At 50.5% G+C, this 26,581-nt stretch overlaps 2 protein-coding genes across 2 annotated transcripts in view; one reads left to right on the top strand and one right to left on the bottom strand.

The window, feature by feature from the left end:
* Positions 1–11,766, top strand: part of GLB1L2 (galactosidase beta 1 like 2) — a 29,816-nt gene extending 18,050 nt beyond the window's left edge. The window contains exons 10-20 of the mRNA XM_023557007.2: positions 2,190–2,274; positions 3,583–3,720; positions 4,302–4,382; positions 4,783–4,889; positions 5,613–5,753; positions 6,055–6,126; positions 6,446–6,524; positions 8,676–8,763; positions 9,073–9,184; positions 9,604–9,720; positions 10,297–11,766. Of these exons, the coding sequence (XP_023412775.1) occupies positions 2,190–2,274; positions 3,583–3,720; positions 4,302–4,382; positions 4,783–4,889; positions 5,613–5,753; positions 6,055–6,126; positions 6,446–6,524; positions 8,676–8,763; positions 9,073–9,184; positions 9,604–9,720; positions 10,297–10,383 (1,107 nt within the window). The 3' untranslated portion in view covers positions 10,384–11,766. The remainder of the gene's footprint in view (positions 1–2,189; positions 2,275–3,582; positions 3,721–4,301; positions 4,383–4,782; positions 4,890–5,612; positions 5,754–6,054; positions 6,127–6,445; positions 6,525–8,675; positions 8,764–9,072; positions 9,185–9,603; positions 9,721–10,296) is intronic.
* A 4,797-nt stretch (positions 11,767–16,563) lies between these two features.
* On the bottom strand, positions 16,564–25,648 carry B3GAT1 (beta-1,3-glucuronyltransferase 1). The gene is made up of 4 exons (XM_064268341.1): positions 25,537–25,648; positions 18,798–19,303; positions 17,804–18,100; positions 16,564–16,957 (listed from the first exon to the last, which is right to left on the bottom strand). The coding sequence occupies exons 1-4, from the start codon at positions 25,646–25,648 to the stop codon at positions 16,871–16,873; spliced, it is 1,002 nt and encodes a 333-aa protein (XP_064124411.1). The 3' UTR covers positions 16,564–16,870.
* Between the last annotated feature and the right edge of the window lie 933 nt (positions 25,649–26,581).

Genomic DNA, 26,581 nt, shown 5'->3' with positions numbered 1-26,581 from the left:
TCTGTTTCTTGTCCTCAGTTCAGAGCTTACTGTGGTGTAAAAGATAAACTTTTCCTCAAGGAATGGGACTTGGATACTTGTTTAAATTAAGGGCTCCTTGAATGCACGAAAGGAGCCCTGGTGGTACAGTTGTTAAAGTGCTCAGCTGCTAACCAAAAGGTCGGCAGTTTGAACCCACCAGCTCTTTGCAGGAGAAAGATGTGGCAGTCTGCTTCTGTAAAGATTTTTAGCCTTGTAAACCTTGTGGGGCAGTTCTACCCTGTCCTACAGGGTCACAATGAGTAGAAATGGACTTGACAGAAGTGGTTTTGAATGGACAAGCAGTATAGGCCCCAACTCTGCTTTACTCTGGAACGTCCAGTAAACCTTATGAGTCACTGTCCATGTGATGGCCATGCCCAGTAATGAGGATAATTAGTACTGATGTTTCTCCAGCACTTCCTGTGTGCCAAGTGCTTTGTGTGCATTATCTCCTTTAGTTCTCCTCAAACCGCCTGAGCTGGATGCCATCATTTCTGTTTCGCAGTTGAAGGCAACAGGCACCGAGGGTGGGTCAAGCAGTCTGCCCAGGCTACCCCAGGAAGTGGAAGATGAGGGATTACAGCCCAGTCTGACTGGTTCCAGGGCTCCATCTTAATTGTGCAGTACAGTGACCTGGGCTACTGGCAGATGCCACCTCCCTGTGGCCCTGACACCTTCAGGCCCAGAAACCCATTCCTGGCAGTAGGGACTACTGAGATGTGGGACTTAGAATCTACTTCCCTGTTTTAGTGTCTTAAAAGTGGTTTGGTATGTCCCTTTCCTGGGATGTAGACAGCGTGAGCAGAAAACCCAAGCCACAAGTCTTGCTAAAGAAATGACTGTGACTACTGAGGACTTTACCTGGGTATGGCAGGTACCTTCTTCTAAACAGACTGTAGGTTTGTTTGCCCATCACACTGGATCAACTTACTAGGGTTTTGTTGGTCTGTATGCAGCTGCCCTCTGAGTGTAAGGCTGTCACTAACACAGCAGGTACTTGATACACAGTCACAAAAGGAATGAGTAAGGATGTCTAGCATAGAACCTGAGATACCAGCATATCAGTCCTTCCACCTTCCACCAGGTACTTTGGTGCTTCTTGCAAACATCCAGAGTAGGACATGGTCTTGGAAATGATTTATGCATCCTCAGTAAAATTGTGTTCCAAGGTCAGAATTCCAAAACAATACTGAAAATTTTTTGCCCAGCTATAAATCCAGATACTCCGGCTGGAGAACTTGCACTTGGAGTAGCTGAGCTGTAACGCCCTGTTCTCTGCCCAGTTATACCCAGCTTTTCCTTAGACCAGAGCAGACTGCAGAGGGCCCACTCTCTCTGCAGCCCTCTGGCTCTTCCAGCTGAGGGAGAGCAGCACCTGAGGGGTGCGTGTCCACAGCGTGCCTCGCAGATAATGACTGATCCTGGATACGCCTTTCTCCTTTCTTGGCTTGATTCAGAAAGCAAATCTAAGTGGGAAAAAGATGTACAGAGCAAGCAGTGAATTCTAATGAAAACTTAATTGGGCAAATACCAAAGCTTTCTTTTTTTTTCTTACTGTGCTTTAGGTGAAAGTTTACAGCTCAGGTTAATGTCTGATTCAAAAGTTTATACACACATTGTTTTGTGACATTGACTGTAATCCCCACAATGTGACAGCATGCTCCCCTTTCCTACCCGTAGTTCCCTATGTCCATTCATTCAGTTCCTGTCCTTCCTGCCTTATTGTCCTGCCTTTGGACAGGAGATACCCATTTAGCCACGTATATTTGATTGAATCAAGAAGCACGTTCCTCACATGTATTAATTTTTTGTTTTATAGGTCTGTCTAATCTTTGTCTAAAAAATGGGCTTCGGGAATGGTTTCAGTTCTGGGTTAGCAGAGTGTCCTGGGCCAGTGCTTTCTTGCTAGCACCATGTACAACACTAAAGCCACACTAAATCATCAAAGCCTCCTGTATCAAGCTAGATGCCTCCTCTACCTGACACACGCAGGGGAGGAAGCCATACTGGGGGCCAGCAGCTGCAGATACACGTGGCCCTCATCTCTGCTCTGCTTTCGGTGCCCCTGTGGCAGGGGTGTGTGTCCAGGGAAGAGCTGGGGGACAGAGTCCTGAGACCGCTCCAGGAAGGGGCCTATCTGTCTGTGTAACTTGGCATCTTGTGTCCAGGGAATTCAGCCCAAGATGGTGATGGAGTACTGGACAGGCTGGTTTGACTCCTGGGGCGGCCCTCACAACATCCTGGATTCTTCTGGTAAGTGCCCTGTTGCACCTGCATCCAGAATGCGTGTTGACTTAAGAAGAGTACGTTTCAGATAACCTGCTACCTGGTGGAAATTGGGTGTAGCGTGCAAGGCTCCTTGGTTATTTGTGTGTAATAGTCAGCTCTTGACCTTCCAGTCATCTGTATTGCCATTCGAAGTGAGTTAAAAGTAGAACTTTTAAATTGCTTTAGTGTGTTTTTGTAATGAGAAACATAATGCATGTCTACTGCACACAATCATAACATACAGAGAAAGTATAATGAAGTGAAAAGCCCGAGAAAGTTTGATGTGTATCCTCGAGGCAGCTTTCTGTATATCCCTGTCTCTAGCCCTGTGTTCACGCGCAAATGGAAACGGAGATTGTTTGCACACTTGACTGTTTAGGGCCTGCTTGTGCCAGTTAATGACACATTATGATAGCTTTCTGAACCCTTAAGTATAGATTTACATCATTGTGTTAAAGGCTGCAAAGAACCCTGGCACTGATGACGGTGCTATAATTTATTTACTCCACCTCCTCTCGATGGAACACTTAGGTTGCTTCCAGTGTTTTCTTGTTAACTTAAACACCACTTCAGCGTGCACATCTGAACACCTGGTTTTGTATACCTGTCATATCACTTATCTACGATTAGTCCCTGGAAATAGAACTGCTAGATCGGCTGCAGTTTTTACATATATTTACTATACTGCCCTTCAGAAAGATTGTAGCAGTTTTTACCCACCAGTACTGAATGAAAGTACCCATTTCCCACAGATTGATTAACATTGAGATTTAAAATTATTTTTAATATTTTCCAATGTGATAGGTTATTGTTTAGTTTGCATTTCTTTGATCAGTGAGGTTTTTAAAAAATACGTATTTATGAGTCATTTGTGTTTCTCTTTCTCATAGCTTTGTGTCATTAGTCATTTTCTAATTAAGGCAGGATTGGGGAGGTGTCAGAATTACACTTGTCAATTATGAGTTTTCTTCTGTGTTTTCCTAGGTGACGGCCACAACGGGAAGCCCCCTGGGTGGTGGGAGGCCAGCTTGGGCTGCAGGTCTTCCACAGCACAGTTAGTGGGGAGTTGACTGTGATTTCAGGAACAACTGGAAGGCCCTGGCCCTGGGGATCATGGTTCTGGGGCCTCTTCTCTTTCTCCCCGCTAATCTGTGGTTGGGGCTTTCGTGGACGCTGAAGGAGAGAATGACGCAGCTGAGTTTGGGGAGGGGTGGGGAAGGATGAGGGTCCTGCATGGACTCTGACTTGTCTGGAACCTTGACTCCTGCACACCCCTTACCTCTCCCCCTGCAGAGGTTTTAAAAACTGTGTCTGCCATCATTGATGCTGGCTCTTCCATCAACCTCTACATGTTTCACGGAGGAACCAACTTTGGCTTCATCAACGGAGCCATGCATTTTAATGAATACAAGTCTGACGTCACCAGCTATGGCAAGTACTCCTCCCCGGCCACCCCAACATTTGAGTGTCTGGAGCTTGTTACGGGGAGTCTTTCAGGGATGCCTTCTGGCCTTTTATTTGCTGATAAAGCACCTGAGGAGGTGGAGATTTATCTGGATGGCCACTTCTAGACGTCCAGTGCAGAAGGACCCCCACACCCACTGGTGCGTCTGTGAGCCAGCTCCACTGAGAGGCCTCTTAGGAAATCAGCTAGAAGAAGGACCGCTAGATCGTGAAGGGGGGAAGTCTATAGGTGAGGTCAGACTCCTGACTTGGGCCCCTGAGATGGAGTGACCTTGGCCCTACAGATTGAGAGTCTTGAGAGTATCCAAAGGTAGGAAAAGTACCTTGTTTTTAACTACCCGTGGCTGGAAATTTAGAGTCGTATTGTGATGACTGGCAGAAATACTTATTTACAGTGCCCTGACTAAACAGCTCCTGGTAAAGTCCTTTTCTCCAGAATCGCTGAGAAAGACCCACCGCACTACCGCAGCCCCTCTTTCTCTTCTTGGTGCTGTAGGAGCTGTCTTGGGGGCATGAGTAACCAGTGGGGGGTCCCTGGTGTCTTGCAGACTATGACGCAGTTCTGACAGAGGCTGGGGATTACACAGCCAAGTACTTCAAGCTTCGAGAATTCTTTGGCTCCTTCTCAGGTACCCAGCAAAGGGCCAGCTCCAGTTCCAGGCCTTGCTTTAGCTGTGAGACTCTAAAACAGTTACTTCCTTCCTGTCTCACTGCAACCCCAGTGGGTCTGTGCGCAGGAGGGACCTAGAGGAGGGTAAGGAAGCTTGAGAGGCTAAAAATCTTTGATGTGGCTTGTGTCCTGCTGGCTTTGCCTTTGTATTTTATAGGGATCTAAGAAAGCCCTTCCCCACTCCTACCCCCCAGCATTGCCTTCCTAGGCGTGTTCTGAGAAGGGGTCTTTTCCCTCTTGGCTCTTAGGTAAAGAGCAGTTGGAGCCCATGGATTGGAGCTGAGGGTTGGGGAGGCTGGAGGAGGCAGTGACTGTTTCGGGTCCTTTTGGGATGGCCCTGTGGTCTATTTGTGTTTCAGGTGCCTCTCTCCCCCCACCACCTGACCTTCTTCCCAAGACTGCATATGAGCCACTGATGCCAGCCTTCTACCTGTCCCTGTGGGATGCCCTGAAGTACATGGGGGAGGTAAGCACTGCTTGGCAGGGGCAAGGGGCAGTCAAAAGGTGAGTGAGCAGGGAAAGGGAAGTTAGACTGGAGCAAGACACCTGCTAGAGAGGTGCTCTTGGGGAGTAGGAAATCCGGTTCTCAGTAGCTTTGTGTCTGTTCTCCGGCTTTACGGCTCATGGTAGAGGACACACTGGTGCTAGGGTATGAAGTGAGAAGGAAGAAAAGAACTTAAAAAAAATATGGGTACCATGGCAACCATCCCCCCCGCCCCCAGTATGATGCTGGAGCTGTCCTTGCCGGGGACAGATTAGGAGGGTGGGGAGGCAGAGTGGGCTGCTCCCCTGGGTTTCATGCCTCCATTTGTGAAGGGGGCACCTCCTGTAGCCAACTTAGAGGGGCTGTGTGCACAAATGACTGTGATTTAAAAGTTCAAGTGCATGCACTCGCAAGCTTCGTTCCACCGTTTAGTGTTACATGTCCCTTATCCTCCTGACTCTGCAGATCTGTGGGTTTAGTGTAATGAGAAGTCAAAATGAGAATTCTGGAGCCATTCAGATGGACTGGCTTCACACGTGAAGTCCCTAGGTTTGTGTAGTGAAAAGTTAGGATAGAATGGAACAAATGTTAGCTACCCTACCCCCAAGGTGAGGCTCTTTCCACTCCCCATACTCCCCAGGAGGGCTCCAGGTGAGGCTGCCTGCTTCCTTCTCCTCAGCCTGGCCCTGTCTCTTTTATGCATAGCCAGTCAAGTCTGAGAATCCACTAAATATGGAGAACCTGCCGATAAATGATGGGAATGGACAATCCTTTGGGTACACTTTGTATGAGACCACCATCGCCTCATCTGGTGTCCTCAGTGGTCTTGTGCGTGACCGGGGACAGGTAGGAATGTCTTTGCTTAGTTCCTGTGACCTCCTTTAGTGATCAACCCTAATATATGCCCTGACTTTGCCCTCAGTAACTGACCAGGGAGCTCACATGACCTGCTGTACCAGTATGCCACAGCTGCCCATTCCAGTCAGCCATGCAGCCCTTGCAGTTGAATCATGTACGCTCTGTGCCTGGCCAAACGCTCCTCAGTGCATGCACACCCAGTGTTGATCTTTCCCTGTGTTTAACAAAGATCCCTCTTCCCATCTCCCCCTTCCTACTGACCTGTGGATGCTTTCTGTCTTTTTGGCAGGTGTTTGTGAATACAGTATCCATAGGATACTTGGACTATAACAACAAAAAGATTGATATTCCCTTGGTCCAGGTTTGTTTTCCTAGGGAGCTGGGTAATGGCTACACCAGCTGCTTTCCACTGGGTGAGGAGGCCCAGTGGAGTGAGGTGAAGTCATGGAGAAGTTTGGTGGGAGTCACAGAGGAAGACCTAGAAGACAGGAGGCTCTTTAACCACAGACTGCAGAGTGGAGAGAGGGCCAGAGTGTTGCTTTCAGCTCAACTGGACTCTTTCATGCCTATCCTCAGAGCCTAGGGGAGAACTGGGATTCCATAAAAAGAAGCCACAGATGTAGCTGTGACCTTTGGCTGGGTAGTCAGGCAGTCATCATGGGCCACTATGTTCCTGGCAGGGTTACACTGTGCTGAGGATCTTGGTGGAGAATCGTGGGCGTGTCAACTACGGGGAAAATATCAATGACCAGCGCAAAGGTGGGTTATACCACGTGTCGGGAGAAGAGCTGCCAGTACTAGTACACAGCATATGTGTGGCTATCTTTTCTCTAAAACAGCATACCAGCAGGCCATGGAGGCCCACTGCAGTGAGGTGGGCCCCTGCAGGCTTGGCGGAGTGAGGTGGGCCCCTGTAGGCTTGGCGGAGTGAGGTGGGCCCCTGCAGGCTTGCTGGAGTGAGGTGGGCCCCTGCAGGCTTGGTGGAGTGAGGTGGGCCCCTGCAGGTCCGTTGCAGTGAGGTGGGCCCCTGCAGGCTTGGTGGAGTGAGGTGGGCCTCTGCAGGCTTGGTGGAGTGAGGTGGGCCCCTGCAGGTCCGTTGCAGTGAGGTACGGCTGGGTCGACCTGTTCTTGAAGTCAGCTTTGCAGGCCCGGAGGAGTTCAGCTGGGCTTTGGCCGCTGTCCCTCACTGTGCATTAACCCTTGTGCTCATGGTGGACACACAGGGACACTGAGCCACTCTCTCGGGCTCTCCTTGAGCTGCTCATGGTGGACACACAGGGACACTGAGCCACTCTCACAGGCTCTCCTTGAGCTGCAGTCAGCTTAAGCAGGGGCTCTTTGCTTGGGGAGCAGGGTGAGTGGCAAGGAAGGGGATTCCCAGGAACTCAAGAGAAGGGCATGGGACCCTGTGTCCTTGGGCCACTATACTGAATTTCTCCTCTAGATCTGTCTGGGGAAGCCATAGATGATCCCATCTGTGGGGGAGAGGAAGAGGCCAGACCTATAGTAAACAAAAGGCTCTTTAGATGGCACGCCTCTCTGGGAATACCCCACCATTCATGTACTTTTTCCAGGCCTTCCAAATCTTCTATCCTTTAATTTAGCTTTCCCTTCTTTTTATGTCTATCAAAATATGGATGATTTCAGAGAAGTTAGAAAAAGCACACTCCGACAAAGTCTCACTGTGGCAAGAAAGACTGAGGACCTCCCAGTTACCTCAGGGTTTTGCCTTTCTAATGGAGGAGCCTTGTATATCTTTTTTCAAAATTCCAGCAATGTCCCAGAAGAGTCTTTTAGACAGAGAACCTCTGGCCATCTGCCACAGAAGCAAAGCAGCCCAGTGGTCAGCTTCCTGGGTTGCAGGCCTTTCCGGAGGCCTCACAGTGGCTGCCTGCACTGCTTGGCTCAGCTCACCTTTTCCCTAAATAATCCCCCAGTGTTGCTCTCTTGAGCCTCAGCCTTGTCTCTCGGGGGCTACCTCTTCAGGCCCAGTTTCATGTCCTTTGTTCTCATGGGACTTGGAAGGGACTCCCAGCATGACCCTTGTTCCAAGTCTATGCTGCCCTAGGGCCCTGGTCAAGGTGTGCCCTGGACCCTCACTGGAATTCTGCTCCTCTGGATCACGGTCACAGACCTCCTTTCCAAAAATGGTATGCCCCCTGCCACACTGGGTCCTACTATTTAAGAGTGTTGTCAGGCCCCAAGAACCCAAATTTCTGCTCTGGCATCTCAGCACCTCCATGGTCAAGAAGATCACCTTGATCAAGATGATCATGGGAGCTTCTCTGGTGCTGACCTACCTGATCATTTCCCAAGGCACTAATTAACTGCAGTCAAGTGTGCTCACTTCCTCAGAGTTGATACCCAGGTGACATTGCCATCTGCTCTCAATTTAAATGCTTTTTTAAAGTTTCTTTGATCCTAGGTCACGTAGACGATTTCTGGCTAAGTTTTTAGGTCTGTTTAGTCCAGGATACTGCCTGAACTGACCCTTGAAGCTAGGCCAGAATCCCTGTGATCTCTTGGTCTTCTACCCTTTTGGCCTTATTCTACTCTGCGTTGGAATTCTCAGCTCAAAAAAGGAAGCTTCCTTGACAGAGGCCAGAAGACTGCTCTCACTATCCAGACATGCTCCTTGAAGGGTTCTAGGCTTTGTCACTGCCCTCTCTTGCCTCCCTCTCCCATTGTAAACCCTAAGCCTGGCAAATACTGGTATTAATCATTTTCAGCCCTCTGGGATTTCTAAGGAAGGTTTGATGCCAAGTGAAGAGCTTCTTAGGCAGTATATGCTCTAGGAGAAATCTCAAACTTCCCAGAAACTTCCCCCACATGGCCCTGGCCATAACTGGTTAGCACCTTCCCTACCCCCACCTTTGGCCTTCTTCATGCCCCCTTGTCTCCTTACCACAGGCTTAATTGGAGACCTCTATCTAGATGGTTCTCCCCTGAAAAAATTCAGAATCTACAGCCTGGATATGAAAAAGAGCTTCTTTCAGAGGTGAGTACCTGCCTGGGCCAGGGTGTGAGGTCATAGGGGAGATGCATGAAGGACCAGCAAGGCCTTTAGAGACACGGTAGCCTCGCCCCCTTCTCCAGATGTGTGAACAGACCAGAGAGCAAGGTGACTTTCCCAAGATGAGGGGCAGCAGCAGTGTTTTCAGATGGGGTACTTTCCATTATACCACCTGCTGCCATTCCTGTGCCCTGGCTACAGGATCGGGGACTTGAGGGCCTTGGAATTAGGTACAGACCTGGAGCCAGACTGAGATAGTGCCTTCTTCCCTTGTGTGCCCCCTTCCCCCTTTAGGTTCACCATCAACAAATGGAACACTCTCCCAGAAGTACCTACATTCCCTGCTTTCTTCTTGGGTGGCTTGTCAGTTGGTCCGTCCCCTTCTGACACCTTTCTGAAGCTGGAGGTTTGTAAGCCATCCTTCCCTGCCCAGGCTCTCCCATCTCCCCCACAAAAGCCCCCTGTGCTTGGCACCCTCAGTAGTATCTGCTAGAAGCCTCCTTGCCTTTACATTGCCCTCTCTGTAAACTGCGGCCTCCCAGCGTGGAGGGAGCTCAATGCAGAGCACCTGGTGGGGCTGCTTCTCGGGCTCCAGGTTCCTACTTCTAGTCTCAGCTTGGGCACCATGCCTCAGTGGCTTGGGGCTGATGGGAACAGGAAGTAGAACCCCACCGTTACCCCTCATGGTTGTCAAAGCGGCACTCCCCTCAGTGTGCAGGAAAAAGAGAGACGTATGGCAGGTGACTGTGTCTCTGCCTTCCTGTGTGACATATCTGGTGGCCTTTGTGGTTGACTAATGCCTTCTCTACCCTACTCTTCCTGAAGGGCTGGGAAAAGGGGGTTGTATTTGTCAATGGCCTAAACCTTGGACGATACTGGAACATTGGACCCCAGGAGACCCTCTACCTCCCAGGTGCCTGGTTGGACCCAGGTATCAATCAGGTGAGAACATGTCCAGCCTCCTTTCCTTTGCCCTGACCCCCAGACCTGCTTTCCCATAGACACAAGGGAGAAGTCTGAAGGTTGGCAGGCCTAGTGGCACAAGTGACTCTGCGGCCCTGGGATGTATTGAGGCTGCATCCTCTCCTTTTGGCTCTCAAACCAGGAAAGGAGGCCGCAGCTATGCTGGGCACAGGGATGTGTTTCTAAAAGTGAGGCCTCGGCTTCTTCTGGATTGGTGTTTGTGGGGAAAACCCTAGTCAGAAGCTTAGTCTGCTGCGAATGGCCCCTTCTCATGCTGCCCTCTCATGTATCAGAATGTGTCTCTAGGCCCTTTAGTTGCTGGCCCTAAAGGCTGGTTAGCGCAGGTGAGCAGGCAGAATCTCCAGCTCTTCTTCCATCTTCCTCAGTGCAGATGAACTCTCGGTCCCTGTCCCTTCCAGCCCGGCTCCTCAGCCCTTCTCTTCAACCCCTGCAGCCTAACGCACCCTCAAGCCACTGCCCTGGTGCTTCTTTCGCCTGGCTTTGTCAGGACTGAGCTCAGCTGCCATCATACCCCAGCCACACTCTCTTTCCCAGGTCATTGTGTTCGAGGAGAAGATGGCAGGCCCAGTGATACAGTCCACGGAAACACCCCACCTAGGCAGGAACCAGTACATTAACTGAGCGGCCCCAGCCATCCTCTGCTGACTAGAGGGTGGAGGGCTGCTCCTTCACACCCTCCCATGCAGGATAGCATCCTCAAGTAGCACCCTCGGAGCTGAGTGGCTCCTTCTTAATCAGCTGCCTCCACTCCAGACCCTGCACCTTGAAGGACTGAAGAAGAGGGGTGAGGCGAGGGGGACCTTTCACACCTAGGGGTTTGTGGGAGTGCTGTCCTGACTCCTCATCTTCTGGGTGAAGACAGAGTAATGGGGACTTCAATGAGATCATGTGTGGTGAACGCCTGGGCCTGCACAGAAGGACATGGAGATGAGTTGGGATAAGCCCCTGGCACAGGAAGTCACAGCTAACACAAATATGTTCTTTTGATGGAGTCTTCTCAACTGGGCTTGGCCACACCTCTTGCAGCCCCTTTTCTGTCCTGAGATAGTGGGCCTGAGGCCATTTGTTAGAGGGTGGGGGAGGGGAGAATGTCACATTCATGCTTGCTTTGTTTCTTCTTCATAACCCCCTTCATCTTCCCCGGGGTTCTGGACACGCTCTTTGAGAGGTACACACCTTTTCTCCTTGTTCCCACTCTGCTCTGACAGGACAAACCAGGGCCTCAGAGAGACAGAAATACCTAGCCACTTCTTTTCCTGATCAATCTTTCTAGCTTTGCTCAATGAGAATACAGGAGAATAAACTGAGGAGGAAATACAGATCCTAACAGGAATGGCCCCTCATATCTGACCCCCCCCCAAGGATACTCAGCTGGCACTGGGCAGGGGGCCTCCCTGGGAATGTTGGGGTAGCCATGGCCCGAAGGCCCACTCAGGCCTGTCTCCCAGCTTCTGTCTCCTCTTCTGCCTCCTGTAACCAAACAGCTTGGGAGGAAGAGACAGCCTTCTCCACAATCATCTCCATATTCCAAGTTTGAGGTGCTCGTTCTGGGGATCTAGTGCAGTGGGCTGGTGTAGGTTCGTTGTTCTGAATTGCAATAAAGTGATAGAATTAGCCAAGCCTTCTTTGGTGAGATGTCTTTGATCTCGTCTGTGCTGCTGTTAGCCAGAGGAGAAGGCAGTTGGGTCAGGCAGACATTTGGCCCAGCTGGTGCTCATGTATTCAGAAACTGACTACCCCATTAGTGGCTGAGTCATGCTCCTGTTGTACCATGCCCTCCTGACCTCACCTCCCCTTGCAGTGCTACTATGGATTGGAGGTGACCCTGGAGAGGAGAGGTCAGATACAGGTTTACTCTAGGTGCTGTGGGGAGGGTGATAGGAACCTTTCGGACAGTCAAGAGCTGAGTTAGCTCCAACAGTGAGTTTTTCTGTACAAACTACACTGACTTCTATCGCCAGAAATAGATGATCTTCAGTGATAGTCAAAGTCCAATAGTAGACACCTAGCCCAAGCCTGTGCCCACGGCAGCTCAATAAAAGATCTGGTACCCTTGTTTTGCTGAAGAAAGGAGTCCCCTCTGGGGAAATGTATGTGGCATGTAGCCTCCAGGGTCAAGCACTGAGTGGAGTCAAGGACAACCAGTCACACAGCTGGCCCAGATGTCCCACATGGGTGGAGAAATGTGGCTCACTATCAAAGTGAAGGTCTTGGACGATGCCTGGGAGCAAGGTGGGGCAAACTTTCCAATTTTGCCCAAACTCACCAACTCTTCCTGAGCTGCCTTGGAAGTGAAAGCACACAGCCAAAATTTCGGTGAGACCAGGGTTACTGGGGCCTGACCAGGGCTGGGGGCAGTGCAGCTGTGCCTCGTTTTCCACGAAGAGTACTGCTACAAGGGTTTAGGTAAATTAGCTTCTGTTGGGGAACGTGACAGGGAGCTGGTATATAAAGGAATCTTTCAACAGGTCCTTTCACTGCACAGTGAAGGATTCCCTTGAATTGTTCTTTTATGAAAATCTGAGCAGGGATGCATTGGTACTTTTGTAAAGCCAGGTCTTCCTGCCCCAAATTATTACTCCTGTCCGCCCATCTGCCAACCCCCTGCGGCATCTCTGTCAAAGCACCCTGCAGCAGAGATTGTACTCCAGAGCACCAGAGCTTCCCCACTCTGTGACCTCATCTCGGTTTTTGGATGATCCTACTTCCTAACCCCAATGTGTCCCTGGCCTGGGTCCTCACACACTGAAAGCCATCTCCAGGCCCACAAGCTGCCTTGACCCTGGTGCTCCCCAGCGTTTGTATCCAGCTCACTGCAGCTGCCTGCTCACCCCTCTATTTCAGACGTCTGATCGTCAATGAAACGCCTGATTTCCTGTGTTATCCCTCCTGCATGCTGCCCACACTGGGAAATGGCAATTCTCTTCTTCCTGTTTCTCAGACTACTTTTGACTCCATTCTTTCGTATCTCACGTCTGATCCACCAGCACATCCTTCTGCCTCTACCTTTAGATGCACCCAGAACCCAGCCCTTCTCTCTGCCTGGTGCCCCGCCTGGCCCAGCCCACCACCTCATGTCTGGACTACTACCATCCCTGCCCACCTGCCCTCCATTACTGTCAGCACAGGAAGCAGACTGGCTCTTTTAAAAGGTCAGATAGATCATGTCACTCCTCTGCTCCAAACCCTCCAATGGCTCCCTGTTTTTAGTAAAAACCCAAATGATGACACTGGTTCCCAGGGCAACACCGCCTGCCCCCGCCCCCCAACCCCATCTCACCTCACCTCCCACCAGATCTCCCCTTACTGCCCACTCAGTTGCAGCCACATTGGCCTTTGTTCTGATCTTTAAACACACCAAGCCCTCTTCCCTTTGGGGAGCACTCTCTTCCCAGAACACGCCAGGCCACATAGCTTCATGTCTGGCTGTCACTCTGCTCAAATGTCACCTCATCAGGAAGGCCTTTCTCACTGCCCTATAGGGAGTATCAGCCCCTATCCAAGCCCTACACTCTGTCTCCTACTCTGCTTCTTCTTAGAACGAAAACAGGTCACATTTGAAATACTATAAATTTCTTTATTGTCTGTCTTCTCTTTGGAGCGTAAACTCCATGAAGGCAAATACTTTGCATTTTCACAACTGTGTGCTAGCTCCTGGTGCCTAGGTGGCGCAGGTGGTTTGTGCTCTGCTACTAACCTAAAGGTTGGTGGTTCAGATCCACCCAGTGGCATCACAGAAGAGAGGCCTGGTGATATACTTCTGGCAGATTATAGCCATTGGAAACCCTATAGAATGCAGTTCTACTCTAACACATATAGAGTTGCCTTAATGCTAGCTCCTAGAATCTTATCTGGTTCATAGTAGGCACCTGATAAATATTTGCTGAATGGTTAATAAATGAGACTAAAATAAGACAGGGCTGAAGAGGATTAGGACTGTTAAAAACTGCATTTGACATTTAATTTTGAAACAAATTAAATAGTTAAGTTAGAAGAGACCAGAGATGCAAGTGTGTGGGCCCCTCCACCCAGGCTGTATTCTTGGGGCTCCTCCCCCCAGCACCCCTTCTCTAAGGTAGGGCCTGTGGTGAGGAGCAGGAGACAGACTGGGTTTGGAAAACAAATTGTAGTCATGGGCCCAGTTCTTCTGATTTACACCCAACTCATTCCCAACACAGGTGAAGGTTGCAGACCACCAGGGTTATAATTATAAATAAATACACATGCAGCTAAAAGATGATACTAGGGAGAAACAAATGAACTAGCATCTGAAAAAAAAGTCTTAAAAAAAAAAAGTTCCATTTTGTTGTTCATTATCAGTTTCCTGAAAGCAAGCCCTGGGTTTTTGGCTAAGAAGGCTGCCTAAGGCCAGCCAAGCTGCCTGGGCATTCAGGGCAGGTTCTGCTGTGCTGGAGGCTCAGTGGCTGCCTGCGCCCCTTTCCTCCCTCTCTCCGTGCCGTCTGTTTGATCCCAAAGGCTCTATTCCAAAGCAGCCGTGGGAAGTGTGAGAGGTCAGGGAAAATCTGCAAGGGGCAGGGGTCTCAGGGTCTGATCCCCATCAGGTGGCTCCATGAATACTGTGGGAAATGAAATTTCAAAATAGGAGTCAGTCTTCCGGGCTGAGTTCTACCCACCTAAGAGTGGGCTCCGAAATGGACTTCAGACCTATCTTGTGAGTTTAAATACAGTGCGGGCTGTTAGCAGTTAAAAAATTAACACCTCAGTAGGACCCTTCCCTTTTTCTTCCCCTGGGAGGAACATTGTGCTTCCAACTTTCAAGATCACGAGCGCAATGACCACCAGAGGGCGCCACCCTAGTGAGAGGGCCAGGACCTGTGGAAGGGCAAGCGCAGGGGACAGTGAGTTGGTGGTGGGGCTCGGGCACTGGTCACCTTGGTCATTGCGCCTTCTCTGGGGGTGAAGGGGCAGGGAGCTGGGGAGGAGGGCACTGGTCACCTTGGTCATTGCGCCTTCTCTGGGGGTGAAGGGGCAGGGAGCTGGGGAGGAGGTGGGCTTACTCTGGATGCTCCCCATGCAGGGAGAAGTGACTTTTTCTCTTCTTCACAGTTTGTGTTTAAAACAATGATTTCCAAAGCAGTGTGCTCAAGTCTCCTTTCTCCTAGTCTGCCCCCTCTCCCCAAACCCTTCTGTTAACCAGGGACTGGGTGGGAGCTGTGGATCTCCCCCCGTCCCCTTCTGCAGGCTGGGAGAGACTCCCCATCCCCGTCTGAGGTTCTGTGAGCGCCCCACAAGAGAGCTTCTCAGCTGGGCCTGGCCTTCTCCACTCAGGTGGGCACGGGCTATCAGAGCCCAGGGGGTGGGGAGGCAGTATTGTGGACAGTGGGTCATGTGGTTTCTTGGTCCAGGTCCCATCAGTGACCTGTGCTGGTTCTGGTGCCCATCTCCTCCCTGGTGGTGGAAGAGAAGGCTGGGGGACATGGGGCCAAGAGGAAGGGCTTCTGCTCCCACCCCAGCCTGAGGTACACGGAGCCTGTCGGTAGGCCCAGGCCCCCAGGCAGAGCCTGTTGGGATCCCAGACAGCCAGTTCTGTAAACATGAACCAAAGGAAAACCAGGAGGTAAGTCTGCTTGCGGAGCAGTTCTCAGGAAGAGGAATGAGGTGGGAGTGGGCATCCATTTTGCCCAGTGGTTGCTCTGCTGTCTTCAGAGTTCCCTGGCTGAGGTCCAGTGTGGCTGCTGGACCTGGAGCAGGAGCAAGGAGGGCCAGGTGTACCCACCCCTGAGCCCCCATCATTTGGGTGGGAGCTGCAGCAGCGTCTTTCGCAGGCTGTGAGAGCAAGGCCTCTTCAGGCATGCAGCCGCATTGCTGCCCCTGTAGTCTCGCAGGCCCTTGATCATGTCAGATGGAAGAGAACAAGTCTGGGGTTTCTGTGCTTTAAGTTATCTGTCCTTCATCCTGGCATTAGGCTGGGCTCTCTCAAGCTCCCAACTTAGAAAGGAAGGTGATGGTGTTTCCTTAAGAGTTAGCCTTGAAGGGACCATCAGCCGTGGGAGAGGGTGGCGGGCCAAGAACAAGGTCTGAGAAGGAGGCTTCTGTGGAGGAAGAGGAGTGCTGGTGAGGCATGAGAACGCAGGAACAGGGCAAGGAACAGCCAACCAGGCTCAGCCCCCTTCCCAGGGGCCCAGTGGAGTTGGGAGGCAGGGGGTGGGACTTTGTACTGATGCATTCTAAGTGGAACTGGCAAAGGTGAGTTTTATGTTCAGGGGACAAAATAGAGTGACAGCTTGTGGTCCCCTGAGGTTAGGATAATTGCAACTGTGATACAAAAGCTGTGATACAAAAGGGCCAGAGGGACAGAGCATGTCCTACTGTCTGAGCTCCCACCCCTGTTGGGCATAACCTAGACTAGGGAGTCAGTAGGGGTGCTCTCAAGAGGCAAGGTGAAGTAATAGAAAAAGCCGGTGGAAAAGTCCTGGCTTTGTGAATCGTTCAGTGTGTAGTCTTAGACAAGTCGTTTAACTTCTCTGAACATCTTTACAATGCAGACAGAAGTTCTGACCTACTTCAAGAGAGTTTTAAAGAATCAAATAAAAATAGCAACATTTACATGGGACTTGTTATGTAACACTGGTCTCAGTGTTCCCAACAGCCCATTCTGCAGATGAGGAAGCTGTGCCCAGAGGAGTTAAGTCCAATAGGTAAAAGTGGCAGGACTGGGATCTGAGGTAACACATAGACATGCTTGTTAAGGTGGCAAGCAGTGTGTACATGGTCCTTGTTCCAGCAATAGAATCAAAGGCAGGAATCCAAAGGGGAAGACGCAGACCTGGGATGGCAGAACCTGGGAGGGTGGGAGTCTTAAGTAGAGGTTCCTTGGGATTGCCAGAATCACAGCAATAATGACAATAAGTTGCTGTGTGGAGGTGTTTGTAAGGTGTCTGGGGACGGAAGGACCCAGCTGTGTAGGAGAAAGTCGGCACCTACTGGATTTCAGAGGCACCAGGCGAAAGCCTTCAGCTGGCCTATCTCTTGCCCTCCTTTTTCCTGTCCTCCCACATAGAAAGACCATGAGGAGAGCCTCTGGGAGACTGGTGCTGAGTCCTGCCAGTTTACACCCGCCCTCATCTTCTCATACCTGTCCCTGTGGTCAGATCTCCACGCTGGGGTCTGTGAAGCCTTTCTTTCCCTCGTTCACCAGCACTGGCTTCTCTGTCCGTGTGTGCCACACCAGGATCTGTGTGCAGAGACATGGCAGAATGAGGAGGCCCTGGCCTGGGTCTGCCCGCCTCTCCCTCCTACACCCCGCAGGCATCGCTCCCCACATGTGGTCTTTTTTCTGTCAAGTTTTCTTGATTGTTCTTTATTTCTGCCTACCCCCTCATTCCTGCTATTTGTGTACGGGATGCATTCAAATATCTGCTGGAAACATGAAGATCTAGAGCTACAGAAAATAGAGAAGCAGGTCCCAAGATTTTGTCCTCTGGGTTTCTTGATGGGTCTCTCTAGGGAGAGAGAGAGCCTTCAGGACCCTTCAGCTCAGCCAAGTGATAACCCTGGCTCTAGCCCAAGAAGTTCCAACTAAAAGTAGCGTATGTGTGTTTCTGTGGCAGGGAGATTGTGGAGCACAACCAGGTTAAGGGAGGAGGCTTGCTCCTTGGTTATGACTCATGGATCACCACCCCCTCCCCATCTCCCCAGCTGACTTTGGAATGGCTTCCCTACAGGTGATAAAGTGTTCTCCTGGGAAGGCACTTTAGGAAGGTCTGTCTCTAGGCTGGTTCTTATTTGCAAGGCCGTGTTGTGGCCTTTATTTCTTCCTCCCTTATCCATAAGGGGAGCTCTTGTGGCGCAGTGGCTAAGAGCACGGCTGTTAACAAGAAGGTCAGCAGTTTGAATCCACCAGCTGCTCCTTGGAAACTCCCTGGGGCAGTTCTACTATGTCCTATAGGGTCACTAGGAGTTGGAACTGACTGACAGTAACAGGTTTGTTTGTTTGGTTGGTTTTATCTGTAAGGTGGGTTTTGATAGGCTTGGACATGCTTGCATTATGGTGGCCAGTTCTGTTGAGGAGCCTACCTACCTTGGTGCAGTTGGCTGCCTTGGGTTCCAGGTCACTTAGGGTGACAAGTTCTCGAAGGAGACTGCTTTCCTGGTAGCCCCCCTTGACACCACGCAGCTTGAAGTACGCCTGGCTTCGCTGCAGAATAAGCCGAAGGTTGACAGCAAATCCAGCCATGTCTATGGCAAACGGTCGGTGGGGGTCGAACACTGTCTTCCAGCCAACCACCTTTCCTGCTCCGTTCACTCTGGGGGCCTCATATCGGAGGCCACCCACGAAGGCGACTGGCCACACAGACACCCTCCTGGTGCTTCGCATCTACAAATCAAAGCACTTCCTGGTTAGGGTGAGCCCCACCCCCATGTACGGTGAAATGTATCAGTCCCCACACTCACAGCATCTGGTCCTGCCCTTGCCTGCCGACACCTGACCGCCTCTGCAGAGGACTTGCCCGAGGCTGTGTGGGACCAGCCCCTCAGTCCAGCCAGTCTCCTCTTCTCCACATGGCCTTGTTGCCCAATCCTCTCTTGCTGCCAACCTTCTCATCTTACCATTTAGAGTCAGAGTGACTCCCTGCCCCACCCCTGGCTACCATGCCCATAAACCGGAAGGAAGCCCAAGCTGTTGGTCATCAGAGGTTTCTAATAGCCATATGGAATGGCCCCACCCAAAGCCCTTATCCAGTCAGTAGTTCTCAGAACAGGAATATGGATTTAGGAGCTTTAGACACCAATCTTTTTCCCTAAGGAGTGTGAGCTTTCCTCCATCCCTTCCTTTTATCTCTCTCATCTGCCCTGACCCCCAGCCTGACAACACTCCTTACCCTGGTTTCTGTCTACCCAAGCCTACAATGTCCTGCCCAGAGCACAGACCTTGCATCCTGAGTGGGCAAACCTCCCACTTCCCCACTGTCACAAGCTCCTGTGTCCATAGCCTCAAACCCCTGGTCACTTCCCCTCCTTGGGCCCTCTTGTCCTGTGATCCACTCCCGCACTGGCCTCAGCACCTGCCCCACCTCCTCGAAAAGCTCCAGGCTGTAGGTGTTGTCGTCGTCTGCAAAGTAGACCACACCAGGCTGGCTGGAGTTGCGGGGGAAGGTCTCACGCAGCCAGCGCAGCGCCAGGTTGCGCTGCATGGTGCCACGGGGGATGCGCGGGTCCCGAGTGTCACCGCGCAGCTTGTAGTTGCGGGGCGTCTCCACGTGCAAATGCGTGTAGTTGAGACCTGTGTCACGCAGCAGGCGCGCTGTCAGCGGTGTGCGCCGGGGCGCGTCCTCCACCACCAGCCAGTGCAGGTTGGGCACGTGCAGCAGCGTGTTGGCCATGCGCGTCAGCTCAGCCTTCTGCACCGGGCGGCTGTAAGTGGGCGTGACCACGTGGATGGTGGGCAGTGTGTCCGACCACGGCGGGGGCCGCGTGTACACATACTCAGTCCGGACTACCTCCACGATGTCGCGGTCGGACATGCAGTATTCCCTGGGGTCCGAGCCTGGTGCATTGCGCCGGGCGTCACTCCCATCATCTGCGGAAGTGGGGAGACAGTATGGTGTGGAGAAGGGAATGCTGGGCCTGGGTTCTGACCGTGCCTGGATACATAAAGGGAGCCCTCCATCCCCGACAGCCCTGTCCCCTGTGTCCCTGCTTGCATGTCATCAGGCCTTGCCTTGGAGCTTGAAGTGTCTGGGGCTAAGGTGGAATCTACACCCCTGTAGTTCTCCTGGGGATTTTCCAAGTTCTGACTCTAGAAAGAATGACACAGAAATGGCCTCTTCCCTCTCCTCACAGTTGACAGCCCTGTAACTATTTGAATGCAGCTGGCCATATTCCATGACTGCGTCCTTGGTTCCTAAGGGTATGGGAAGTATAGTGTCAAAGCGTCCAGATCCTTACCAACCTAGTACCTTTCTCACGTGCCCAGAGCCCATGGTGCTACTCTGCATGGGTTCCAGCCAGTGGAGAGCAATGGGACCAGGAATGGATTACCCAATAAGCAATGTACGCAGGGCTTAATTGTCTTTATTTACTAATCTGCAGTAACAATTTTACCTGTTTTTTGCCACATCAAAAATGTGGTGAAACTCTTGTGAAATTGTGCACTACAGAACAAACCAAACCAAACCCCTTGCCGACAAGTCGATTCCAACTCATGAGTATGAGTGTGCACTACAGGTTAGTAAATAAAGACAATTAAGCCTGTGCATACTACCTTGCTTACTGGTTAATCTGTCCCTGAGTGGACCCACCTTCTTCTGGCATTAGAAGCTGACAGGCCCATTCTTTCGGGGTGGGTTTATGTGGCTGCAGCACTCCGTTGACTTCTAAGGAGCTTGCGGAGAGTGCTCTCCATATTTCTTTACAACTCCTCTAGTCAAGAAGGATCATCCCATCTGGCCTTATGTAAATGAGTCTTTGAATGTTTGTGCAGATCTTTATATTTAACTACTGCATTTATTCCAGTGTATTTTGCTTGTACTGGTCAGTGTTTAGGATAATTTCAAATTCTGAATCTGTAGTTCCCAATTTTAGCTATTTCTGCATTTTGGTATAACCAAAAGGACAGGGTGGAGACCTGTTTTTGCTCTTCTGCTAGTTTTCTAACATTCTCCTGATCTGCACTTTCATTCCACAATCTGGGAGCCTACCTGTACTACCTGAACCTAATTGCCCCATTATTCAGCCACCTTTCACCATCTTCACCCCACAGCTATCCTGGAAGACCATGTCTTATAGAAACACAGCCTTGGGGAGGGGAAATGGGGACATATTTCTTCCTGAAGCAGCCTGCTCCAACTGCCACTGCATTTTTCCTTACATCCTGGACATTTTCCTCAGCGGTAAACCTAGTAGCCCTATCAAGAAGAGAAACTAGGGCCAATGGTACTCTTGTTTTTAATGCACCCCTTGTATCCAAGTGTTGTGTAATGACATCGAGGACATCATACATGAAGAAAGCAAGAGGTCACTGAAAAGACAGGAATGAAAGAAAAGACCAGGATGGATGTCAGAGGAGACTCTGAAACTTGCTCTCGAACATTGAGCAGCTGAAGCAAGAGGAAGAAATGATGAAGGAAAAGAACTGAAGATTTCAAAGGGTGGCTCAAGAAGATGAAGTAAAATATTATGACATGTGGAAAAAGCTGGAGATAGAAAATCAAAAGGGAAGAACATGCTTGGCATTTCTCAAGTTGAAAGAACTGAAGAAAAAATTCAAGCCTTGAGTTGCAATAGTGAAGGATTCTATGAGGAAAATATTAAACAATGTGGGACGCATCAAAAGAAGATGGAAGGAATACACACAGTCATTATACCAAAAAGACGCAGTTGATGTTCTACCATTTCAAGAGGTAGCATATGATCAGGAACCAACGGTACTGAAGGAAGAAGTCCAAGCTGCACTGAAGGCATTGGTGAAAAACAAGGCTCCAGGAATTGATGGAATATCAATTGAGATGTTTCAACAAATGGATGCAGCACTGGAAGTGCTCCCTAGTCTACGCCAACAAATTTGGAAGATAGCTACCTGGCCAACTGACTGAAAGAGATCCACATTTATGCAATCCAACCGAATGTGGAAATTTTATCGAACAATATCATTAATATCACACGTAAGCAAAATTTTGCTGAAGATCATTCAAAAGCAGCTACAGCAGTATATCAACAAGGAACTTCCAGAAATTCAGGCCGGATTCAGAAGAGGACGTGGAACCAGGGATATCATTGCTGATGTCAGATGGATCCTGGCTGAAAGCAGAGAATACCAGAAGGATGTTTACTTGTGTTTTATTGACTATGCAAAGGCATTTGACTGTGTGGATCATAACAAATTATGGATAACATTGTGAAGAATGGGAATTCCAGAACAGTCAATTGTGCTCATGAGGAACCTGCACATAGATCAAGAGGCAGTTGTTTGGACAGAAGAAGTGAGTACTGAGTGGTTTAAAGTCAGGAAAGGTGTGCATAAGGGTTGTATCCTTTTATGATACCTATTCAATCTATATACTGAGCAAATAATCTGAGAAGCTGGACTATATGAAGAAGAACAAGGCATCAGGATTGGAGGAAGACTCATTAACAACCTATTATAGAGCAAGCAACCTCGCTTGCTGAAAGTGAAGATGACTTGAAGCACTTACTGATGAAGGTCAAAGACCACAGCCTTCAGTATGGATTACACCTCAACAAAGAAAACCAAAATCCTCACAACTGGACCAATAAGCCACATCATGACAGAGAAAAGGCTGAAGTTGTCAAGGATTTCATTTTACTTGGATCCACAATCAACACCCATGAAAGCAGCAGTCAAGAAGTCAAAAGACGCATTGCATTGGGCAAATCTGCTGCAAAGGACCTCTTTAAAGGGTTGAAAAGCAAAGATGTCACCTTGAAGACGAAGGTGCACCTGACCCAAGCCACGGTATTTTCAAAATTGCATCATGTGCATGTGCAAGCTGGACAATGAACAAGGAAGACCGAAGAAGAACTGATGCCTTTGAATTGTGGTGTTGGCAGAGAATATTGAATATGCTATGGACTGCCAAAAGAAGGAACAAATCTGTCTTGGAAGAAGTACAACCAGAATGGTCCCTAGAAGCAAGGATGGCGAGACTGCATCTGACATACCTTGGACATGCTGTCGGGAGAGATCAGTCCCTAGAGAAGGACATCATGCTTGGTAAAGTACAGGGTCAGCATAAAAGAGGAAGACCCTCAATGGGATAGATTTACACAGTGGCTGCAACAGTGGGCTCAAGCATAACAACGATTGTAAGGATGGTGCAGGACCAGGCAGTGTGTCGTTCTGTGGTACAAAGGGTCGCTATGAGTCAGAACCGACTTGACTGCACCTGACAACAACAACTACAACAATCGAAGTGACTTTCTTCTGTTTGAAAGACTCAGGCACTAACCTACTATGTGACCCTCCCTATTCTCACTATCTCAGCTAGAGGTTGTCCAGCTTTGGAATCCAAATGCCTAGGCTCAGACCCTGGTTCTGTCACTTACTAGCTATATGACTTTGAGTAAGTTACTTAACTTCTGTTGCCTCAATTTCTGCAGCTATAAAGTGGAGCTAATAATAGCATCTAATTTATAGAGTTATTATGGGGATTAATGGGCTCAGGACACTGCCTTCCCAGTTACTATCATTTCTTTGTGTATAGAAGGACAGTAGCCAGCCCTACTTCCTGATGACCTCATGCGACTACCAAACCAAAAATAACTCATTGCCGTCAAGTCAATTCCGACTCATAGTGAGTAGAACTACCCTGTAGAGTTTCCAAAGGGCATCTGGTGGATTCAAACTGCCGACCTTTTGGTTAGCCGTGGTAGCTCTTAACCACTACACCACCAGGGTTTCTAGGGAGGATAAAATGAGCAATGTGCATGAGAGGGTTTAAGGTACAATACCGGGAAGGACTCTGCACCAGTCAGTCTATCGCCTCCCCTGCGTTTTACCACTCTTATCATTCGTATATGGGGTATGCGGGGTGCCTTTTGAAGCCTCAGTCTGGGTTCCAGGAAGAGATGCAGATGACCCAAGAGGACCTGCTTCTGCTCTAGGGAGCTCACAGGCGAATGGCTGCAGGACACAGGCACACTGACTCAGAGCCCACTGCCAGGCCACAGGTGCTTGCTGGCAGGTGTGAGGCTGAGGGGCTGGGGAAGGAGACTAGCACACAAGCAGCTGGTCAGCAGTGACTTGGGGAGGACTTTTGGGTCAAACTGTGAAAGGAGAACAATGTTGAGGGAGGAAGGGAAGGGGCTGTAGGGGCTCTGATGAGGGTGTAGGGTAAATTTACCCTGTGGTCAGTAAAGTTTTAGAAACCGAGGCCTGAGAACGAGCCATTCTACCCAGCCTTCTGCCTCCCCGCTCCCAAATCACCTCAAACGTGTGACCCTGCTGCCCCCTGTGGAAGTCCCCATGGATCAGGACTCCATAGCTGCCCACTGTCTGCCCTGCTTCCCTGGCTGGGTGCCCCTAAGACCTAGGAGTCATGAAGTCTGTGCGGCTACCCAAATCATAGCGCTGCAGCCTGCATTGACTCCCCTTGGCAGGCCCACGTTGGCATGCTGCAGGAAGACTGAGAATGCCAAGTCCCATGCTGGGGTAGTAACAGCAGTGCCCTGCAGTGCAGCCTGCAGTCTCTGTCTCAGGAGTCTGCCAGGAAAGTAATCAACAGGATAATACACATGGGTAGAAGTAGGCAGTTCTACCTCCTGTGGAATAATGTGTTTATCTGGTGATGATAACAATAGAATGACAAGAGTGCAGAGGTGGCTGGAGGAGGCAGGGAGAGTGACGTGAGAGGCCCAGGCTCTAAAGGCCCAGCAGTGGGTGGGTGCTCAGCCACCTCTAGCTGGGCGCTGCCTTGCTGAGGCTCGAGCACCCTGAGGTGAACAGGCCATGCCATCTGACTGTGGGATGAACGCAGGGAATGCAGTGGCTCTTGGATACCAGCTGTGTTAGCATCACTTGGGGTGACAGGTGATATGCAGGCCCTTCCCCAGGCCCACTGTCTCCCCCTGGGAGAGGATCTCACTTCTGTATTCTGTCAAGTGTCCCAGGTATGATGGTGCACATTTCTATGTGGGAATGGCTGCCCTAAGGGCTAAGCCTGTGCATGTAGGGGGAAAGCAGAGAAGCAGGTGATACTACAGACTAAGGGGTTGGGGCCAGACTGGGTGAGAGGCAGATGGAAGGTCTGTGGTGTAGGGAGCCTAGGTGTGCACAGGGACAGCAGCCTGGTGGGCTCAGAGCCTCCTCTAGTTCTTTGTGGGCTCTGCAGGGCTTTTCCTTTCTCCAGGCCTGTTCCTGAGGTAGGACTAGACCAGGTTGCCCAAACAAGAAAGGAGGCAAAACAATATATCATTCTTGAAAATTTTTAAAACATAATACAAACCAGAACTCCTGCCCATCCTTTCCACCCACCGCCCCCAACTGCTGAATGCCCCCAGTCCATGCAGTCCTAAAATCCCAGATGCAAGGGGTGTGTGTCCTTTTGTGTGTGCTGTGTCTCTGTGTGTGTGTCTGTGTGTGTGTGTCTGTGGTGTGTCTGTGGTATGTCTTTGTGTGTCTGTGGTGTACTGCTGTGTGGATCTGTGGTGTGTATCTGTGTGTGTGTGTGTGGTGTGTCTGTGTATGTGTCTGTGGTGTGTCTCTATGTATCTGTGGTAGGTCTCTGTGTGTGTATATGTGGTGTGTCTACGTGTGTGTTTGTGGTGTGTCTGGTGTGTCTGTGTGTGTGTGTCTGTGGTGTGTCTCTGTATGTCTGTGGTATATCTCTGTGTGTCCATATATGTCTGTGTGTCTGTGGTATGTCTCTCTGTGTGTCTGTGGTGTGTCTCTGTGTGTGTATATGTGGTGTGTCTGTGTGTGTGTATCTGTGGTGTCTCTCTGTATCTGTGGTGTCTGTGTGTGTGTGTCTGTATCTATGGTGTGTCTCTGTGTCTGTGGTGTGTCTGTGTGTGTCTGTGCTATATCTGTGTGTGTGTCTGTGTCCCTGTGTGTCTGTGCCTGTGTGCCTCTTTGCGTGTCTGTGTGTGAAAGCCTTCACCAGAGTCTCAAAGGGCTCTGAGACCTTAAAAAGGGTGAGATCATTGGCTTGAATGATCCTTGAAATTCTTCCTAACTGCTTAAACCCCTGTTGCCATCAAGTGGATTCCAGCTCATAGTGACTCCAAGAACTGCTTAGTGGGTTATAGTAATAGTGTCTGTGATGTTAGCCGCTGGGGATGGGGGGCAGGGCTCACCCTTGTGCACGGTGAGCAGGGGTGCGATGGTGCTCTGGTGCCAGACAGTGATCAGCAGTGTCCAGGGCAGCACAATGAGGATGATCGCAAGGATGTCCCGTCTCTTCGGCATCTCCAAGGCTGGCTGGGCCCACAGCTCCTCATTACCTGAGTGGCGGCAAGGTCACGAGAGGGGCGGCAGCAGGGGTGGCGGCAGCACAAGGAAGAAAAGAAAAGAAATGGGCCAGACCGGCCAGGCACGGAGAGGACAGAGAAGCCGAAATGTTGGCTAGCAGATCTTACCCGCGCTCACAACCCACCCATTGCGGAAGCAGGTTTGGAGAGTCCAGCCTGGCTGGAGTCTGAGGAGAGGTAGCTGTCAGAGGCGAGGTCAGGAACCCTGGGAGGTGGGCACCTGCAAGAAAGAGCAGAAGAGCATAGCCAGGGACCTGGGCATGGGTGAGGGATGCCAGGAAGGGCTGGCCTGCGCTGGGACACACAGGAGTGGGGCTGTCATGAGGGAGCCGTGATGGTCCATCTTGAGGACCCTGTCTCTCTGCCTGCTGGGTGACCGAGCCTGCCTTACCACGGGCATGCCACGGGCACGGCACGGGCACATCTATGAGAGTCAGTGGGTGCAGGGGCTAAGGACACAGACCTTGGAGACACATGGCCCTGGATGAAGTCATAATTCTGCCACCCACAAGCTGTGTGCCCTTGGACAAGTTACATTAACTCTGTGTGCCAGTTTCCTCATCTGTAAAATGGGATAAGATTAGTACCTACTTTACAAAGTAGTTGTCAGGACTAGATAAGCTAACGCCCATAAAGCCCTTCAGTCCAGATTGGTTTTTTCAGAGCCTGGATAACGGGATCAGAGCTAGGGTGAGTTTTATGAGGACAAAGGAGATGCCTTAGGGGTAGGTCCTGGGAGGAAACACAATGAGCACCCCTTGGACAGTGCTCTGTGCAGGACTGCATGCCAGATGCTGGAGTTGGGGTCACCAAGAGGAAGAGCTGACCCTGGAAGGTGGCCGCATCATGTGGAAACAGCAGTCAAACCTGG

The sequence above is a fragment of the Loxodonta africana genome, chromosome 15, assembly GCF_030014295.1.
Source record: "Loxodonta africana isolate mLoxAfr1 chromosome 15, mLoxAfr1.hap2, whole genome shotgun sequence".
NCBI lineage: Eukaryota > Metazoa > Chordata > Mammalia > Proboscidea > Elephantidae > Loxodonta > Loxodonta africana.
The sequence above is the reverse complement of the archived record's forward strand: the minus strand, read 5'-3'. Positions and strand labels throughout refer to the sequence as shown.

Bases quoted from the DNA above. Each gene is read 5' to 3' on its own strand.
- B3GAT1 (XM_064268341.1), bottom strand. From the start codon at position 25,648: ATGCCGAAGAGACGGGACATCCTTGCGATCATCCTCATTGTGCTGCCC. The intron at 18,101-18,797 runs GTGGGGCAGGTG...TTTGATTTGTAG, and splicing joins GCCTGGAGCTTTTCGAGGAG to ATGCGAAGCACCAGGAGGGT. The intron at 16,958-17,803 runs GTAGGTAGGCTC...CTCTGCACACAG, and splicing joins AGGCAGCCAACTGCACCAAG to ATCCTGGTGTGGCACACACG.